General features: G+C 50.1%; 1 protein-coding gene across 2 annotated transcripts in view; it reads right to left on the bottom strand.

Moving 5' to 3' along the window:
- Positions 1 to 20,125, bottom strand: part of LOC143289709 (uncharacterized) — a 145,638-nt gene that overhangs the window by 29,146 nt on the left and 96,367 nt on the right. Inside the window, exons 35-46 of one of the 2 annotated variants that reach the window (XM_076598766.1) lie at positions 18,007 to 18,072; positions 17,616 to 17,683; positions 13,789 to 13,919; positions 13,340 to 13,428; positions 13,070 to 13,129; positions 12,249 to 12,461; positions 11,173 to 11,229; positions 10,513 to 10,586; positions 8,883 to 9,010; positions 7,401 to 7,498; positions 6,602 to 6,817; positions 2,936 to 3,063 (exon numbers count right to left, since the gene is read on the bottom strand). In XM_076598766.1, coding sequence (XP_076454881.1) covers positions 2,936 to 3,063; positions 6,602 to 6,817; positions 7,401 to 7,498; positions 8,883 to 9,010; positions 10,513 to 10,586; positions 11,173 to 11,229; positions 12,249 to 12,461; positions 13,070 to 13,129; positions 13,340 to 13,428; positions 13,789 to 13,919; positions 17,616 to 17,683; positions 18,007 to 18,072 — 1,328 coding nt within the window. The remainder of the gene's footprint in view (positions 1 to 2,935; positions 3,064 to 6,601; positions 6,818 to 7,400; positions 7,499 to 8,882; positions 9,011 to 10,512; positions 10,587 to 11,172; positions 11,230 to 12,248; positions 12,462 to 13,069; positions 13,130 to 13,339; positions 13,429 to 13,788; positions 13,920 to 17,615; positions 17,684 to 18,006; positions 18,073 to 20,125) is intronic. The other variant, XM_076598767.1, reaches the window with a different exon arrangement.

Genomic DNA, 20,125 nt, shown 5'->3' with positions numbered 1-20,125 from the left:
AGACCAGGTGACAGCCTGTAGCACTGACCTGAGTGAAGTCCAGGTGACAGTCTGTAGCACTGAGCTGAGTGAAGTCCAGGTGACAGCCTGTAGCACTGACCTGAGTGAAGTCCAGGTGACAGTCTGTAGCACTGACCTGAGTGAAGGCCAGGTGACAGTCTGTAGCACTGACCTGAGTGAAGGCCAGGTGACAGCCTGTAGCACTGACCTGAGTGAAGGCCAGGTGACAGTCTGTAGCACTGACCTGAGTGAAGGCCAGGTGACAGCCTGTAGCACTGACCTGAGTGAAGGCCAGGTGACAGTCTGTAGCACTGACCTGAGTGAAGGCCAGGTGACAGTCTGTAGCACTGAGCTGAGTGAAGGCCAGGTGACAGTCTGTAGCACTGACCTGAGTGAAGGCCAGGTGACAGTCTGTAGCACTGACCTGAGTGAAGGCCAGGTGACAGTCTGTAGCACTGACTGAGTGAAGGCCAGGTGGACATCTGTAGCACTGACCTGAGTGAAGGCCAGGTGACAGTCTGTAGCACTGACCTGAGTGAAGGCCAGGTGACAGTCTGTATGTAGCACTGACCTGATGAAGACCAGGTGACAGTGACAGCCTGTAGCACTGACCTGAGTGAAGGCCAGGTGACAGTCTGTAGCACTGACCTGAGTGAAGACCAGGTGACAGTCTGTAGCACTGACCTGAGTGAAGACCAGGTGACAGTGACAGCCTGTAGCACTGACCTGAGTGAAGGCCAGGTGACAGCCTGTAGCACTGACCTGAGTGAAGGCCAGGTGACAGCCTGTAGCACTGACCTGAGTGAAGACCAGGTGACAGTGACAGCCTGTAGAACTGACCTGAGTGAAGGCCAGGTGACAGTGACAGCCTGTAGCACTGACCTGAGTGAAGGCCAGGTGACAGCCTGTAGCACTGACCTGAGTGAAGTCCAGGTGATAGCCTGTAGCACTGACCTGAGTGAAGACCAGGTGACAGTGACAGCCTGTAGCACTGACCTGAGTGAAGGCCAGGTGACAGCCTGTAGCACTGACCTGAGTGAAGGCCAGGTGACAGCCTGTAGCACTGACCTGAGTGAAGGCCAGGTGACAGCCTGTAGCACTGACCTGAGTGAAGTCCAGGTGACAGTCTGTAGCACTGACCTGAGTGAAGGCCAGGTGACAGCCTGTAGCACTGACCTAAGTGAAGGCCAGGTGACAGCCTGTAGCACTGACCTGAGTGTAGCACTGACCTGAGTGTAGCACTGACCTGAGTGAAGTCCAGGTGACAGTCTGTAGCACTGACCTGAGTGAAGTCCAGGTGACAGCCTGTAGCACTGACCTGAGTGTAGCACTGACCTGAGTGAAGTCCTGGTGACAGCCTGTAGCACTGACCTGAGTGTAGCACTGACCTGAGTGGTCCAGGTGACAGCATGTAGCACTGACCTGAGTGAAGGCCAGGTGACAGCCTGTAGCACTGACCTGAGTGAAGGCCAGGTGACAGCAGTCTGTAGCACTGACCTGAGTGAAGGCCAGGTGACAGCCTGTAGCACTGACCTAAGTGAAGGCCAGGTGACAGCCTGTAGCACTGACCTGAGTGTAGCACTGACCTGAGTGAAGTCCAGGTGACAGTCTGTAGCACTGACCTGAGTGAAGTCCAGGTGACAGCCTGTAGCACTGACCTGAGTGAAGTCCTGGTGACAGTCTGTAGCACTGACCTGAGTGTAGCACTGACCTGAGTGAAGTCCAGGTGACAGCCTGTAGCACTGACCTGAGTGAAGTCCAGGTGACAGCCTGTAGCACTGACCTGAGTGTAGCACTGACCTGAGTGAAGTCCAGGTGACAGTCTGTAGCACTGACCTGAGTGAAGTCCAGGTGACAGCCTGTAGCACTGACCTGAGTGTAGCACTGACCTGAGTGAAGTCCAGGTGACAGCCTGTAGCACTGACCTGAGTGTAGCACTGACCTGAGTGAAGTCCAGGTGACAGCCTGTAGCACTGACCTGAGTGTAGCACTGACCTGAGTGAAGTCCAGGTGACAACCTGTAGCACTGACCTGAGTGTAGCACTGACCTGAGTGAAGGCCAGGTGACAGTCTGTAGCACTGACCTGAGTGAAGTCCTGAGTGTAGCACTGACCTGAGTGAAGTCCAGGTGACAACCTGTAGCACTGACCTGAGTGTAGCACTGACCTGAGTGAAGGCCAGGTGACAGTCTGTAGCACTGACCTGAGTGAAGTCCAGGTGACAGCCTGTAGCACTGACCTGAGTGAAGTCCAGGTGACAGCCTGTAGCACTGACCTGAGTGAAGTCCAGGTGACAGCCTGTAGCACTGACCTGAGTGTAGCACTGACCTGAGTGAAGTCCAGGTGACAGTCTGTAGCACTGACCTGAGTGTAGCACTGACCTAAGTGAAGGCCAGGTGACAGTCTGTAGCACTGACCTGAGTGAAGTCCAGGTGACAGTCTGTAGCACTGACCTGAGTGAAGTCCAGGTGACAGCCTGTAGCACTGACCTGAGTGTAGCACTGACCTGAGTGAAGTCCAGGTGACAGTCTGTAGCACTGACCTGAGTGTAGCACTGACCTAAGTGAAGGCCAGGTGACAGTCTGTAGCACTGACCTGAGTGAAGTCCAGGTGACAGTCTGTAGCACTGACCTGAGTGAAGTCCAGGTGACAGCCTGTAGCACTGACCTGAGTGTAGCACTGACCTGAGTGAAGGCCAGGTGACAGTCTGTAGCACTGACCTGAGTGAAGGCCAGGTGACAGTCTGTAGCACTGACCTGAGTGAAGTCCAGGTGACAGTCTGTAGCACTGACCTGAGTGAAGTCCAGGTGACAGCCTGTAGCACTGACCTAAGTGAAGGCCAGGTGACAGTCTGTAGCACTGACCTGAGTGAAGGCCAGGTGACAGTCTGTAGCACTGACCTGAGTGAAGTCCAGGTGACAGTCTGTAGCACTGACCTGAGTGAGAGTGAAGTTGTTGTCCAGAGGAATGTCCTCCATCCTGCAGGACGTCACAGGGTCAGCTGCCCCTCCCCTCTGGGCCCCCTCCACCAGCTGCTCCAGCTCCTTGGTGATCTGACACTTACCTGGACATAGGTAACACACATCACACTTACCTGGACATAGGTAACACACATCACACTTACCTGGACACAGGTAACACATATCACACTTACCTGGACATAGGTAACATAATCACACTTACCTGGACATAGGTAACACACATCACACTTACCTGGACACAGGTAACACACATCACACTTACCTGGACACAGGTAACACATATCACACTTACCTGGACATAGGTAACACATGTAACACACATCACACTTACCTGGACACAGGTAACACAGGTAACACACATCACACATACCAGGACACATGCAACACAGCTTACACACATCACACTTACCTGGACACAGGTAACACACATCACACTTACCTGGACACAGGTAACACATCACACTTACCTGGACACAGGTAACACAGCTAACACATTTCATAAAGCTACACAGGTAACACACCTGACACACACACAGCTAACACATCTCACACACACACAGCTAACACACCTGACACAGCTACCACACCTCACATAACTACCACATCTGACACAGCTAACACAAATGACACAGCTAACACACCTCACATAACTACCACAGCTCACACAGCTACCACACCTGACACAGCTACCACACCTGACACACATACAGCTAACACACCTGACACAGCTAACACACCTGACACACATACAGCTAACACACCTGACACAGCTAACACACCTGACACAGCTAACACACCTCACATAGCTAACACACCTGACACAGCTACCACACCTCACACAGCTACCACACCTGACACACATACAGCTAACACACCTGACACAGCTAACACACCTGACACACATACAGCTAACACACCTGACACAGCTAACACACCTCACATAGCTAACACACCTGACACAGCTACCACACCTGACACAGCTAACACACCTCACATAGCTACCACACCTGACACAGCTAACACAAATGACACAGCTAACACACCTCACATAGCTAACACACCTGACACAGCTACCACACCTGACACAGCTAACACACCTGACACACATACAGCTAACACACCTGACACAGCTAACACACCTCACATAGCTAACACACCTGACACAGCTACCACACCTGACACAGCTAACACACCTGACACACATACAGCTAACACACCTGACACAGCTAACACACCTCACATAGCTAACACACCTGACACAGCTAACACACTTCACACAGGTAACACACCTGACACAGCAAACACACTTCACACAGGTAACACCTGACACAGGTAACATACTTCACACAGCTAACACACCTGACACAGCTAACACACTTCACAAAGCTAATACACCAAACACACTTCACACCTCACACAGGTAACACACCTCACACAGGTAACACACTTCACACAGGTAACACCTGACACAGGTAACATACTTCACACAGCTAACAGACCTGACACAGCTAACACACTTCACAAAGCTAATACACCAAACACACTTCACACCTCACACAGGTAACACACCTGACACAGGTAACACACCTCACACAGGTAACACACCTCACACAGGTGACACACCTCACACAACTAACACACCTCACACAGGTGACACACCTCACACAGGTGACACACCTCACACAACTAACACACTTCACACAGGTGACACACCTCACACAGGTGACACACCTCACACAACTAACACACCTCACACAGGTGACACACCTCACACAACTAACACACTTCACACAGGTGACACACCTCACACAGGTGACACACCTCACACAACTAACACACTTCACACAGGTGACACACCTCACACAAGTGACACACCTCACACAACTAACACACCTCACACAGGTGACACACCTCACACAGGTGACACACCTCACACAGGTAACACACCAAAGACACTTCATACAGGTAACACACTTCACACCGGTAACAGATGTCACACAGCTAACACAACTAACACACCTCACACAGCTAACACACTTCACACAGCTAACACAGGTAACACACCTCCCATAGCTAAAACAGCTAATACATCTCACACAGCTAACAAAGGTAACACACCTCACACAGATGACAAATACCAGGTGAACAGACAACAAGAATAAGTGTTTGCAATGGGAATCTACTTGACTTATACATTAACATATTCAGGTAAATATTATAATAATGTACATTTGCACAGCACCCTTTCTCTCTAAGAGCTCAGGGCACTTTACATGAGGGTTCCATGTGAAAGAAAAAGATACATGAATCATGAATATATCAGGGGCTGATGCTCCCATAGCATTTTATAGAAACAATAACAACTTCAACAACAATAATATCAATTTGTAAGGCACCTGTTCTCTCAAAAGGGCTCAAGGTGCTTTACAAAAATGCCTGAAATCCAGCTGAATGACACAGGAAACAAATGAGCGCCCAAAGGCAGTTGTCAGTCAACCCAGGTAGGCAGTCAGTTGTGCAAATGACTCCATGTTTGTCAAGTGCTTAGAACTTGGTTTCCAACTGATGATTTATGGAACATAAGTATCCACATCATCATCATCAACCTACCAGCCACCAGGATCCCCTGACTCCAACCTACCAGCCACCAGGATCCCCATACCCCAACCTACCTGCCACCAGGATCCCCTGACCCCAACCTACCAGCCACCAGGATCCCCTGACCCCAACCTACCAGCCACTCCCCACACCCCAACCTACCAGCCACCAGGATCCCCACACCCCAACCTACCAGCCACCAGGATCCCCTGACCCCAACCTACCAGCCACCAGGATCCCCTGACCCCAACCTACCAGCCACTCCCCAGACCCCAACCTACCAGCCACCAGGATCCCCTGACCCCAACCTACCAGCCACCAGGATCCCCTGACCCCAACCTACCAGCCACCAGGATCCCCAGACCCCAACCTACCAGCCACTCCCCACACCCCAACCTACCAGCCACTCCCCTGACCCCAACCTACCAGCCACTCCCCACATCCCAACCTACCAGCCACTCCCCAGACCCCAACCTACCAGCCACTCCCCACACCCCAACCTACCAGCCACTCCCCAGACCCCAACCTACCAGCCACTCCCCACACCCCAACCTACCAGCCACTCCCCTGACCCCAACCTACCAGCCACTCCCCAGACCCCAACCTACCAGCCACCAGGATCCCCTGACCCCAACCTACCAGCCACTCCCCTGACCCCAACCTACCAGCCACTCCCCAGACCCCAACCTACCAGCCACTCCCCAGACCCCAACCTACCAGCCACTCCCCACACCCCAAACTACCAGCCACTCCCCAGACCCCAACCTACCAGCCACCAGGATCCCCTGACCCCAACCTACCAGCCACCAGGATCCCCTGACCCCAACCTACCAGCCACTCCCCACACCCCAAACTACCAGCCACTCCCCAGACCCCAACCTACCAGCCACCAGGATCCCCTGACCCCAACCTACCAGCCACCAGGATCCCCTGACCCCAACCTACCAGCCACTCCCCACACCCCAACCTACCAGCCACTCCCCACACCCCAACCTACCACCCACTCCCCACACCCCAACCTACCAGTCACCACCGGCCCAACCTCCTCCCTCTCCACACACAGTGACGGCAGCAGATGACCCATGACCTCCACAGCCCCCGGGGGGTCAGAGGGCATTCGGGACAGCAGCTCCACCTGTCGGCTGGAGGGAGGGCACTGCTGGTCCGCCCCCACCCCTCCACTGCAGGTGTGGAGCAGTGCTGTGCTGGTGTAGTCCGTCCATACCACCTTCACCCTCACTGCAACACACAGGTACACAGATCTTGTTGGGCTTTAGTTATTGGTGTTTTTAATGGACACACTTCTACTGTGTGTGTGGGGGGGATGCGCGGGAGGCGGGAGGTGCGAGGGGGGGGGGGGGGGGGGGGGGGGTCTGTGTGCATCTTTGTGTATGTGCATGTGTATGTGCATGCAATGCATACATGTGTGCATGTGTGTGAATGTGAATACTTATTCATTCTTCATAAACATATTCTAGTTTCTTCCTTTTTCATCTCATTTTTCAACAATGTTCAAGTTAAAACTGAAATAAAAAAGGTCCGACTCCAGTGTGAGAAGTGGTGAAGGGAAGCAACATGTGAAACAGTGCAGTGAGACAACATGGACAGGGAGCAGACTGGGCTCACAGTCTGCTGTTACCAGTACACTGAGAGGTCAGCTTTGCCTCACAATCTACTTTAATCAGTGATCAAGGATGTCATTTTCAATGAGTTAGAAAACCCAACTGGCTGTCCCTAGACCCTTGACACACCTGTCTTTATCTGGACCCACCCCTCGCCTCCTCCCCCCACCCCCCCTCCTTCCCCCCCACCCCACACACACCTGTCTGGTTGCCTTCTATGAAGAAAGTCCACTGTCCTGTTCCATTGGACAGGGTCAGTTGTCTCAGGTCCATCGGCATGCAGTGATCTTTGTCAGGCCTGTCACACATCACACAGTAACACTGAACACACACTGGACACACCTTACACACTGTTCACACACTGGACACACCTTACACACTGTTCACACACTGGACACACCTTACACACTGCTCACACACACTACAGGACACACCTTACACACTGTTCACACACACTGGACACACCTTACACACTGTTCACACACTGGACACACCTTACACACTGTTCACACACTGGACACACCTTACACACTGCTCACACACACTGCAGGACACACCTTACACACTGTTCACACACACTACAGGACACACCTTACACACTGTTCACACACTGGACACACCTTACACACTGCTCACACACACTGCAGGACACACCTTACACACTGTTCACACACACTACAGGACACACCTTACACACTGTTCACACACACTGGACACACCTTACACACTGCTCACACACTACAGGACACACCTTACACACTGCTCACACACACTACAGGACACACCTTACACACTGTTCACACACACTGGACACACCTTACACACTGCTCACACACACTACAGGACACACCTTACACACTGTTCACACACACTGGACACACCTTACACACTGCTCACACACACTACAGGACACACCTTACACACTGTTCACACACACTGGACACACCTTACACACTGTTCACACACACTACAGGACACACCTTACACACTGTTCACACACACTGGACACACCTTACACACTGCTCACACACTGGACACACTTTACACACTGCTCACACACACTACAGGACACACCTTACACACTGTTCACACACACTACAGGACACACCTTACACACTGTTCACACACACTGGACACACCTTACACACTGTTCACACACACTACAGGACACACCTTACACACTGTTCACACACACTGGACACACCTTACACACTGTTCACACACACTGGACACACCTTACACACTGTTCACACACACTACAGGACACACCTTACACACTGTTCACACACATTACAGGACACACCTTACACACTGTTCACACACACTACAGGACACACACACTCACACACTTCTAACCACAACCTTACATACACACACACACACCCTCCTAACCACAACCTAACATACACACACACACACACCCCTAACCACAACCTAACATACACACACACACTTAACCACAACATACACACACACACACACCCCTAACCACAACCTAACATACACACACACACTTAACCACAACATACACCCCCCCCCCCCCAACCACAACCTAACATACACACACACCTAACCACAACCTAACATACACACACACCTAACCACAACCTAACATACACACACACACATACACACACACACACACCCCTAACCACAGTCACAACCACATGTCCACCACTCACGGCAGTCCAGTGAAGGCCATGATGACGGAGCCATCGTCACGCACCACATAGCTGCGGATGACAGACTGCCAGGTGGCATTGCCCCACATCATGCTTGTCTGCCACACTGTGTGCCACATCCCTGAAAACTGTCGTCAGTACACACCAGTCAGTACACACTTGTCAACACACACCAGTCAGTACACGCCATTTAACACACACCAGTCAGTACACACCAGTCAACACACACCAGTCAGTACACACCAGTCACTATACACTTGTCAACACACACCAGTCTACATACCATTCAGCACACACCAGTCAGTACATGCCAGTCAGTATACACTTGTCAACACACGGCAGTCAGTACACACCAGTCAGTACACACCAGTCAACACACACTAGCCAGTACACACCAGTCAACACACACCAGTCTACATACCATTCAGCACACACCAGTCAGTACACACCAGTCAAAACACACCAGTCAGTACACACCAGTCAGTACACACCAGTCAACACACACTAGCCAGTACACACCAGTCAACACACACCAGTCAGTACACACCAGTCAGTACACACCAGTCAGTACACACCAGTCAACACACACCAGTCAGTATTCACCAGTCAGTACACACCAGTCAACACACCAGTCAGTACACACCAGTCAACACACACCAGTCAGTACACACCAGTCAGTACACACCAGTCAACACACACTAGCCAGTACACACCAGTCAACACACACCAGTCAGTACACACCAGTCAGTACACACCAGTCAACACACACTAGCCAGTACACACCAGTCAACACACACCAGTCAGTACACACCAGTCAACACACACCAGTCAGAACACGCCAGTCAGTACACACCAGTCAGTACACACCAGTCAACACACACCAGTCAGTACACACCAGTCAACACACACCAGTCAGTACACACCAGTCAACACACACCAGTCAGAACACGCCAGTCAGTACACACCAGTCAACACACGCCAGTCAGTACACACAGTCAGTACACACCAGTCAACACACACCAGTCAGTACACACCAGTCAACACACACTAGCCAGTACACACCAGTCAACACACACCAGTCAGTACACACCAGTCAACACACACCAGTCAGAACACGCCAGTCAGTACACACCAGTCAGAAGTCACCAACAGTCATACCTACCTGTGTCATGTTGAAGTCACCAACAGTCACACCTACCTGTGTCATGTTGAAGTCATCAACAGTCATACCTACCTGTGTCATGCTGAAGTCACCAACAGTCATACCTACCTGTGTCATGTTGAAGTCACCAACAGTCACACCTACCTGTGTCATGTTGAAGTCACCAACAGTCACACCTACCTGTGTCATGTTGAAGTCACCAACAGTCACACCTACCTGTGTCATGTTGAAGTCACCAACAGTCACACCTACCTGTGTCATGTTGAAGTCACCAACAGTCATACCTACCTGTGTCATGTTGAAGTCACCAACAGTCACACCTACCTGTGTCATGTTGAAGTCACTGACAGTCACACCTACCTGTGTCATGTTGAAGTCACCAACAGTCACACCTACCTGTGTCATGTTGAAGTCATCAACAGTCATACCTACCTGTGTCATGTTGAAGTCATCAACAGTCATACCTACCTGTGTCATGTTGAAGTCACCGACAGCTGGCACAAACTGCTGTGCACACTGGATCACAGAGAAGGAGGCAGCAACTGAAAAATAAAAGCCAAAGTGAAGGAAAAAGAAGCCAGTCTGAACAACAATCCAGCAGACACTTTGCTCCTTTACCCCAGACAAGGGCCCACAACTAGAAGCCACTTCTGCTTCTCAACTTGTTGCCAAAGACTGCAGACTGGTACATAATGTCCACAGGAACAAATATCAAGACTTCCTCTTTATTATCACACTCCAAAACAAACACTCGTCTTTTACAAACACAGATGCAAGTAAATGTTCACACACACATCGTTTCTTTCTGTCCTATTTTGTGCATGACAAAGTTTTGAACACTAAAATGCATTCTTTCTGTGTGCCCCTTGCAATGACTGTATGTTAGCTGATGGGAAGAGGTGCATGGGAACTGCTGTTGAGTTGTTCTCTCTCTCTGTTTCAATTCTTTACTTTTCAATGGTTCTTTTCAATTCCATTCATACATGCACTCAGACAAATACACACACAGACACATTCACATACAGACACACACACAACACAACACACACACGCACACAAACACACACACAACACAACACACACACAACACAACACACACACACACACACTGTTTGCAGAAAGACTCACTTGGATATTCATCCTCTTCCACTGCAGACATGATGTCATCAGGAATTCTACATGGCTCTGAAATCACCAAACACCACACTCACTCAATCACATATCCACTGCAGACATGATGTCATCAGGAATTCTACATGGCTCTGAAATCACCAAACACCACACTCACTCAATCACATATCCACTGCAGACATGATGTCATCAGGAATTCTACATGGCTCTGAAATCACCAAACACCACACTCACTCGATCACATATCCACTGCAGACATGAGGTCATCAGGAATTCTACATGGCTCTGAAATCACCAAACACCACACTCACTCAATCACATATCCACTGCAGACATGAGGTCATCAGGAATTCTACATGGCTCTGAAATCACCAAACACCACACTCACTCAATCACATATCCACTGCAGACATGATGTCATCAGGAATTCTACATGGCTCTGAAATCACCAAACACCACACTCACTCAATCACATATCCACTGCAGACATGATGTCATCAGGAATTCTACATGGCTCTGAAATCACCAAACACCACACTCACTCAATCACATATCCACTGCAGACATGAGGTCATCAGGAATTCTACATGGCTCTGAAATCACCAAACACCACACTCACTCAATCACATATCCACTGCAGACATGATGTCATCAGGAATTCTACATGGCTCTGAAATCACCAAACACCACACTCACTCAATCACATATCCACTGCAGACATGAGGTCATCAGGAATTCTACATGGCTCTGAAATCACCAAACACCACACTCACTCAATCACATATCCACTGCAGACATGAGGTCATCAGGAATTCTACATGGCTCTGAAATCACCAAACACCACACTCACTCGATCACATATCCACTGCAGACATGAGGTCATCAGGAATTCTACATGGCTCTGAAATCACCAAACACCACACTCACTCAATCACATATCCACTGCAGACATGAGGTCATCAGGAATTCTACATGGCTCTGAAATCACCAAACACCACACACACACACACACACACACACACACACACACACACATTGGCAACATGTAAACAACAACATTAATGATGACCCACCTGTATCAACCACCACAAAATTCTCCGCGGTCACACACACATCAGCAACGCGGGCTTTCAGCTCTGAGGGTACCTCCCATCCACCAGCACTGACTGGTTGCCGTGACAACACAGTCACATGCATGCTGGGACACCAGGACTCCGTGGCGTCAAGGTCAAAACACCAGAAGGTCAGAGCCAAGTCCTCGTCCATCCACACCACCTTCATCACACCTGGACACAAACAGGTGTGCACACATTGTGGACATGGCTTTGGACGCTCTGCAAATGTGTCATTTGTGTGTGTAACAATGTGTTTATGTGTTTGGACAGTTGGTGGTTGGAATACTTGTGTGTTGGTATGATGGACAGTTGGTGCTTGGAATACGTGTAGGAGACAACTGATATGATGGGACAGTTGTGAGCCGGAACGCTGACCCGTGCTGAGTTAGGACATATACACCCCTCTAAATACACCCCTCTGTCCAAAATAGTTTGTATGTGCACCTGTGTGGAAGTAGTTAAAGCAGTAATACTTTTGTTGTACACCTTTTCACATTTGCAATACTGTGCACATGTTCTCTCGTTTTGTTCCATGTTCAGTGTGTTAACAGATCACTGCAAGTTGCTTGCAGGCCAGCCTGGGAATAAACAACAGTGACCAGTGCTCAGATTTGTTTTGTGAACAAGCCTCAGCACGATACAAGTATCATTACCATCACACAATTTTCCCCTGCAGCTCAGTCATAACTGTTCAAAAATAAAATACCCAGTGCCTGGTTGGTGTACACAAATACAGATAAACTGAAAAATGACCAATAAAAATCAAAATGAAAACCTACCAATCTGATAGTCACTTCTGCTGCTCAGAAAATCTTTACCCTCTGGAACTGGGTATGGTTCTGGAAATAAATAAGTCTTTCAAAGATTATCATTTATAACATAAATCATTTATTAAAAACACTCAATTCACCTGCAGTATAGTTGCTTACAGTCAATATTCGAAAACAATAATTAAAACATGTTAGCCTTGATCAAGAAATGCACACACACACACACACACACACACACACACACATCATCAAGACACAGACACACACAGAGGTCCTCACCCTGTGTGTTGTTCAAGGTGAAGTAGAAACGACCATCCCCCATGGCCCTGAGGACTCTCAGCTGTGTGGGCTGACAGCTCTCTGCCTGCCTGGTCACACACATCATCATCATCACAGAAATATAGACGCACATCAATCAAAAACAGACACACACATCATCAACAGACACACACAGACACACACATCATCAACACACATCATCAAGTGATACACACAGACATGGCAACATGAGTGTGCATCATTACCACTGTCACCTGCCAACACCTCACTACGATGCTACATCAGCAACACCATGGTAAGTTTATCAGCAGCTCATGATACGTTCAGCTAATGTGTAACGATCAACAACAATACAACCTTACTATAGGTATAGCTGCGTGTGTGCATGTAGAAAGGTGTCAAGTGGATGGGCGTTGAAAGAAGTACAGCAGACAGTTCTCTCCCCTTACCCCTCAGTGAACAGCATGGCCACAGTGCCGTTGTCTCTGGGCACAAAGTGGTACGTGGTCCATTCCTCTGGTTTGTTTCTCCCCTGTCCCTCTGTCACCCAGTCAGCCACAGTGTACCATGTACCTGCAAACTGTGTGGGGACAGTCACTGACTAGCAGGACAACAACAGTCAGCCACAGTGTACCATGTACCTACAAACTGTGTGTGGACAGTCACTGACTAGCAGGACAACAACAGTCAGCCACAGTGTACCATGTACCTGCAAACTGTGTGGGGACAGTCACTGACTAGCTGGACAACAACAGTCAGCCACAGTGTACCATGTACCTGCAAACTGTGTGAGGACAGTCACTGACTAGCAGGACAACAACAGTCAGCCACAGTGTACCATGTACCTGCAAACTGTGTGTGGACAGTCACTGACTAGCAGGACAACAACAGTCAGCCACAGTGTACCATGTACCTGCAAACTGTGTGTGGACAGTCACTGACTAGCTGGACAACAACAGTCAGCCACAGTGTACCATGTACCTGCAAACTGTGTGTGGACAGTCACTGACTAGCTGGACAACAACAGTCAGCCACAGTGTACCATGTACCTGCAAACTGTGTGTGGACAGTCACTGACTAGCTGGACAACAACAGTCAGCCACAGTGTACCATGTACCTGCAAACTGTGTGTGGACAGTCACTGACTAGCAGGACAACAACAGTCAGCCACAGTGTACCATGTACCTGCAAACTGTGTGTGGACAGTCACTGACTAGCTGGACAACAACAGTCAGCCACAGTGTACCATGTACCTGCAAACTGTGTGAGGACAGTCACTGACTAGCTGGACAACAACAGTCAGCCACAGTGTACCATGTACCTGCAAACTGTGTGAGGACAGTCACTGACTAGCAGGACAACAACAGTCAGCCACAGTGTACCATGTACCTGCAAACTGTGTGTGGACAGTCACTGACTAGCAGGACAACAACAGTCAGCCACAGTGTACCATGTACCTGCAAACTGTGTGTGGACAGTCACTGACTAGCTGGACAACAACAGTCAGCCACAGTGTACCATGTACCTGCAAACTGTGTGTGGACAGTCACTGACTAGCAGGACAACAACAGTCAGCCACAGTGTACCATGTACCTGCAAACTGTGTGTGGACAGTCACTGACTAGCAGGACAACAACAGTCAGCCACAGTGTACCATGTACCTGCAAACTGTGTGTGGACAGTCACTGACTAGCAGGACAACAACAGTCAGCCACAGTGTACCATGTACCTGCAAACTGTGTGGGGACAGTCACTGACTAGCAGGACAACAACAACAACAACAACACACACACAGCACAGCACAGCACATCAACACACACAACACACACCAAACACCCCCACCCACATCAACACACACCAAACACCCCCACCCACATCAACACACACCAAACACCCCCACCCACATCAACACACACCCCCACCCACATCAACACACACCAAACACCCCCATCAACACACACCCCCACCCACATCAACACACACCCCCACCCACATCAACACACAACACACACCAAACACCCCCACCCACATCAACACACCCCCCCACCCACATCAACACACACCCCCACCCACATCAACACACACCCCCACCCACATCAACACACAACACACACCAAACACCCCCACCCACATCAACACACACCCCCACCCACATCAACACACAACACACACCAAACACCCCCACCCACATCAACACACACCAAACACCCCCACCCACATCAACACACAACACACACCCCCACCCACATCAACACACACCCCCACCCACATCAACACACACCAAACACCCCCACCCACATCAACACCCCCCCCCCACCCACATCAACACACAACACACACCAAACACCCCCACCCACATCAACACACACCCCCACCCACATCAACACACACCAAACACCCCCACCCACATCAACACACCCCCCCACCCACATCAACACACACCCCCACCCACATCAACACACAACACACACACCCACCCACATCAACACACACCCCCACCCACATCAACACACACCAAACACCCCCACCCACATCAACACACACCAAACACCCCCACCCACATCAACACACACAACACACACCAAACACCCCCACCCACATCAACACACACAACACACACCAAACACCCCCACCCACATCAACACACACCAAACACCCCCACCCACATCAACACACACAACACACACCAAACACCCCCACCCACATCAACACACACCAAACACCCCCACCCACATCAACACACACCAAACACCCCCACCCACACAAATACACAACACATGCCCTCACACCACATGCACACACACACTGCACACACACTCACCACGCACACCCACACAACACAGACACACATCACCCACACAACCACACAACACATAAACAGTACACACACACAGATACAAACCGACACACAACACCCACACACACCACAGACACACACTCACACACAACCACACACACTCACACACAACCACACACAACCACACACACAACACAGACATGCAACACACCAAGGGGTCACCTGGTGTATATGTACAGGGGTCACCTGGTGTATATGTACAGGGGTCACCTGGTGTATATGTACAGGGGTCAACATGGTGTACATGTACAGGGGTAAACAAGTTACAGGGGTCACCTGGTGTATTTCACAGGGGTCAACAAGGTATACATTTACAGGGGTCAACAAGTTACAGGGGGTCACCTGGTGTATTTCACAGGGGTCAACAAGGTATACATTTACAGGGGTCAACATGGTATACAGGCACAGGGGTCAACGAGGTGTACATGTATGGGGTCAACAAGGTACAGGGGTCAACGAGGTGTACATGTATGGGGTCAACAAGGTACAGGGGTCAACGAGGTGTACATGTATGGGGTCAACAAGGTACAGGGGTCAACGAGGTGTACATGTATGGGATCAACAAGGTACAGGGGTCAACGAGGTGTACATGTATGGGGTCAACAAGGTACTGAGGTCAATGAGGTGTACATGTATGGGGTCAACAAGGTACAGGGGTCAACGAGGTGTACATGTATGGGGTCAACAAGGTACAGGGGTCAACGAGGTGTACATGTATGGGGTCAACAAGGTACAGGGGTCAACGATGTGTACATGTATGGGGTCAACAAGGTACAGGGGTCAACGAGGTGTACATGTATGGGGTCAACAAGGTACAGGGGTCAACGAGGTGTACATGTATGGGGTCAACAAGGTACAGGGGTCAACGAGGTGTACATGTATGGGGTCAACAAGGTACAGGGGTCAATGAGGTGTACATGTATGGGGTCAACAAGGTACAGGGGTCAACGAGGTGTACATGTATGGGGTCAACAAGGTACAGGGGTCAACGAGGTGTACATCTACAGGGGTCAACACGGTATACATGTACAGGGGTTAATATGGTGTCTATACACAAGGGTCAACATGGTATACATGTACAGGGGTCAATATGGTGTCTATACACAAGGGTCAACACGGTATACATGTACAGGGGTCAATATGGTGTCTATACACAAGGGTCAACATGGTATACATGTACAGGGGTCAATATGGTGTCTATACACAAGGGTCAACACGGTATACATGTACAGGGGTCAATATGGTGTATATACACAAGGGTCAACACGGTATACATGTACAGGCTCACTTAGTGCCAAGTTCCCCCTTTGAATGGTTCATGACAGTGTCTTCTGGACCAACAATTTACACACACACACATGCACACACACACCTCACTCTCTCTCTCAAAGCAAGACCCACAACAGAAAAACGACGTACGTCTCTGACATCGAAGGCAGGATGGACGGGGACGTAGCGTGGGTAACACTGCACCCTTTCTCCAGTCTCTGCAATACCAGCATTCACATCAGTTCTGAGTACCACACACCCTCACTCATGACCAAACTATATAATTTTGATGGCGACAATGAAGAGCTGGAGAAAATGATATTCATCCCCAGAACCGGCCTGATGGTGTAGCTGTCAACGCCAACAACAAGACACACCCTCACCCACAAACTTTCAATATCAACAATATCAAGAGCACTGTGGAGTGGACAGAATAAAACACCAGAGGTCAAGTGTTCGTTCTTGATTAAAAAGAAAAAAAAGGTTAATCTCTTCCTTAAATAAATGTTCACGTTTTGTCCAATACCTCATCAAATCTTACCAGAGCATGCTTCAAGTTCTCCTCGTGCAGCATCAGTCAGGATGGCCTCTGGCACAGGGCAGGGATCTGTAACACCATTGAGGATCAGTCAGGACACTGAGGATCAGTCAGGACAGGGATCTGTAACACCATTGAGGATCAGTCAGGACACTGAGGATCAGTCAGGACACTGAGGATCAGTCAGGACAGGGATCTGTAACACCATTGAGGATCAGTCAGGACACTGAGGATCAGTCAGGACATTGAGGATCAGTCAGGACAGGGTCTGTAACACCATTGAGGATCAGTCAGGACACTGAGGATCAGTCAGGACATTGAGGATCAGTCAGGACAGGGTCTGTAACACCATTGAGGATCAGTCAGGACATTGAGGATCAGTCAGGACAGGGATCTGTAACACCACTGAGGATCAGTCAGGACAGGAATCTGTTTCACCATTGAGGATCAGTCAGGACATTGAGGATCAGTCAGGACAGGGTCTGTAACACCACTGAGGAGGGTCTGTAACACCACTGATCAGTCAGGACAGGGTCTGTAACACCACTGAGGATCAGTCAGGACAGGGTCTGTAACATCATTGAGGATCAGTCAGGACAGGGTCTGTAACACCACTGAGGATCAGTCAGGACAGGGTCTGTAACACCACTGAGGATCAGTCAGGACAGGGTCTGTAACATCACTGAGGATCAGTCAGGACAGGGTCTGTAACACCACTGAGGATCAGTCAGGACAGGGTCTGTAACATCACTGAGGATCAGTCAGGACAGGGTCTGTAACATCACTGAGGATCAGTCAGGACATTGAGGTCTTTCAACATTCTCCTGGCCTCCCCTTCTTCCTTCAACATTCTCCTGGCCTCCCCTTCTTCCTTCAACATTCTCCTGGCCTCCCCTTCAACATTCTCCTGGCCTCCCCTTCTTCCTTCAACATTCTCCTGGCCTCCCCTTCTTCCTTCAACATTCTCCTGGCCTCCCCTTCTTCCTTCAACATTCTCCTGGCCTCCCCTTCTTCCTTCAACATTCTCCTGGCCTCCCCTTCTTCCTTCAACATTCTCCTGGCCTCCCCTTCAACATTCTCCTGGCCTCCCCTTCTTCCTTCAACATTCTCCTGGCCTCCCCTTCAACATTATCCTGGCCTCCCCTTCAACATTATCCTGGCCTCCCCTTCTTCCTTCAACATTCTCCTGGCCTCCCCTTCAACATTATCCTGGCCTCCCCTTCAACATTCTCCTGGCCTCCCCTTCTTCCTTCAACATTCTCCTGGCCTCCCCTTCAACATTCTCCTGGCCTCCCCTTCTTCCTTCAGGCCTCCCCTTCTTCCTTCAACATTCTCCTGGCCTCCCCTTCAACATTCTCCTGGCCTCCCCTTCTTCCTTCAACATTCTCCTGGCCTCCCCTTCAACATTATCCTGGCCTCCCCTTCTTCCTTCAACATTCTCCTGGCCTCCCCTTCTTCCATCAACATTCTCCTGGCCTCTTCTTCCTTCAACATTCTCATGGCCTCCCCTTCTTCCTTCAACATTCTCCTGGCCTCCCCTTCTTCCTTCAACATTCTCCTGGCCTCCCCTTCAACATTCTCCTGGCCTCCCCTTCTTCCATCAACATTCTCCTGGCCTCCCCTTCAACATTATCCTGGCCTCCCCTTCAACATTATCCTGGCCTCCCCTTCTTCCTTCAACATTCTCCTGGCCTCCCCTTCAACATTATCCTGGCCTCCCCTTCAACATTCTCCTGGCCTCCCCTTCTTCCTTCAACATTCTCCTGGCCTCCCCTTCAACATTCTCCTGGCCTCCCCTTCTTCCATCAACATTCTCCTGGCCTCCCCTTCTTCCTTCAACATTCTCCTGGCCTCCCCTTCAACATTCTCCTGGCCTCCCCTTCTTCCTTCAACATTCTCCTGGCATCCCCTTCTTCCTTCAACATTCTCCTGGCCTCTTCTTCCTTCAACATTCTCATGGCCTCCCCTTCTTCCTTCAACATTCTCCTGGCCTCCCCTTCAACATTCTCCTGGCCTCCCCTTCTTCCTTCAACATTCTCCTGGCCTCCCCTTCTTCCTTCAACATTCTCCTGGCCTCTTCTTCCTTCAACATTCTCCTGGCCTCCCCTTCTTCCTTCAACAT

This window comes from Babylonia areolata, chromosome 14 (genome assembly GCF_041734735.1).
Source record: "Babylonia areolata isolate BAREFJ2019XMU chromosome 14, ASM4173473v1, whole genome shotgun sequence".
Classification (NCBI taxonomy): Eukaryota; Metazoa; Mollusca; class Gastropoda; order Neogastropoda; family Buccinidae; genus Babylonia; species Babylonia areolata.
Note: the sequence above shows the minus strand (reverse complement) of the source record. Positions and strands in the feature narration are given on the sequence as shown.